General features: G+C 63.8%; 1 protein-coding gene across 1 annotated transcript in view; it reads right to left on the bottom strand.

Moving 5' to 3' along the window:
• Positions 1 to 1,685, bottom strand: part of FLAD1 (flavin adenine dinucleotide synthetase 1) — a gene marked incomplete at both ends in the record, with an annotated part of 1,949 nt that extends 264 nt beyond the window's left edge. Inside the window, 3 exons of the mRNA XM_010294960.1 lie at positions 67 to 165; positions 369 to 516; positions 995 to 1,685. Coding sequence (XP_010293262.1) covers positions 67 to 165; positions 369 to 516; positions 995 to 1,685 — 938 coding nt within the window. The remainder of the gene's footprint in view (positions 1 to 66; positions 166 to 368; positions 517 to 994) is intronic.
• Between the last annotated feature and the right edge of the window lie 5 nt (positions 1,686 to 1,690).

Raw genomic sequence — 1,690 nt, 5'->3', positions numbered from 1 at the left:
GCCTGCCGGGCCGCGGGAGACGCGGCTCACCCCCTGCCCAGTGGCCCACCCCTCTCTGCCCCGTACCTCTGGACGGTCGCCTGGATGAACTGCTCCATTTCAGGGAAGGGGGACACGATGCGGATGTAGAGCACCTGTAGCTTCTCCTGCCTCGCTGGGTACCGCCTGGGGAGAGACCCATCGCAGCTGGGCTCCAGCAGAGAGCGACCGGAGCCATGGCAGCCACCCAGTCCCGGCGAGCTGGGCCCCAGGAATCCACTCGTTCCCCCAGACCAGGGCAGGGGAGTGCCCCAGAGCCCTGGCCAGGGTCTGTGGGACACCCTCATCCCTGCCCCAGGCCAGGCCAGTGAGGCCCTGCAGCCAGGTACCTCTCCATGGCGGCATGGACGAGGTGCAGCAGGGCTGTGCAGTCCTTGCCCCCATTGAAGCCCACGCAGATCTGGACCAAGCTGTACCGGTCCAAAGCCTCCTCGATGGTCTGCAGTGCTGCTGCCACCTTCTGCCCCAGGGCCGAGCCTGCCAGGAGGGAACAGTCGGTGCTCGCCCAGGGCCACGCTGCCTTGGCACTGCCCCAGGGCCCGCAGTATCTTGCTCTCCAGGCACATCTTATCTCCAGACACACCATGGAGCCACCGCCGGCACCGCAGCCTAGAGTCAAGACCTTGCGCAACCCAGAGGTCTGTGCCACAGATGGGACAGTGATCCTGCATGCACTGGGGAACTGTAGCACCGCTCCCCCTAATGCCTGCTGCTCTCTCAGGGACTGGCACTGGATGGCCCTAACTGGGGTTACGAGTCCCGCTCCCACCCATGTGGGATGAAGCCTACTGCAACTGCAGCACCAGCAAAGCCTCAGCACTCCTCAAGCCCCCAGCATACCAGAACAGGCAAGCTCTGCTCCCAGGCCGGTCTTCCCACTGCTCCAGCCATGCTGGGCTGCAGGGTCTGCACAGGAGGAGGCACCAAGCCCTGCTGCAGCACCACTTCCCCATACCTGATTCAGCCAAGCCATAAACCTCCACAGACGCTGGCGAGACACAGTCCGTCACCAAAGGCACAACAGTGCCCGGTGGCAGATTCTCCATCAAGAAGCGATACGCTTCCTCCAGGTCCTGCTCTGACTCAGAGTCCAGCGTCAGCTTGACACGGTAGTAGTTATTCACCCAGTCCGGGTAGGAACCCAAACTGACACAGCCCTGGAAGGCGGTGTTGGCCTGGTCCAGCACAGGTGTGATGAGGATCTCGTCGGCGGCCACATAGATGGCGCGGGAATGGAAGCAGGTCTGCTCACTGCGGAAGAGATGGGCGAGGCCATCCAGGGCACGCTCCATCAGCGCCGGGATGCCGGGGAAGATGTAGACATTACGCACGCTGACCAGTGGGTACTTGAAGGCACTGCCCGTGCGCCCATCTGTGCCGTAGTTGAGGCGGGAGGACTCGGGGATGCGAGCCAGCTTCATCTCGGGGCACTGCATGTCCGTCTTGCCAAAGAACTTGTGCACCAGGACCACTAGCTCAGGGTGGGGGGTGACCCTCTCTCCGAAGGCCCTGGCCACGGCCTCGAAGGTCACGTCGTCGTGCGTGGGGCCAATGCCCCCCGAGGTTAGCACGTAGGTGAAGCGGGCGGCAAAGTCGGCCACCTCGCTGGCGATAGCGTCCACCTCATCGGGCACCACCGAGATACGGGCCA

Source organism: Phaethon lepturus, unplaced genomic scaffold (genome assembly GCF_000687285.1).
Source record: "Phaethon lepturus isolate BGI_N335 unplaced genomic scaffold, ASM68728v1 scaffold36569, whole genome shotgun sequence".
In the NCBI taxonomy this organism is placed as follows: Eukaryota; Metazoa; Chordata; class Aves; order Phaethontiformes; family Phaethontidae; genus Phaethon; species Phaethon lepturus.
The sequence above is the reverse complement of the archived record's forward strand: the minus strand, read 5'-3'. Positions and strand labels throughout refer to the sequence as shown.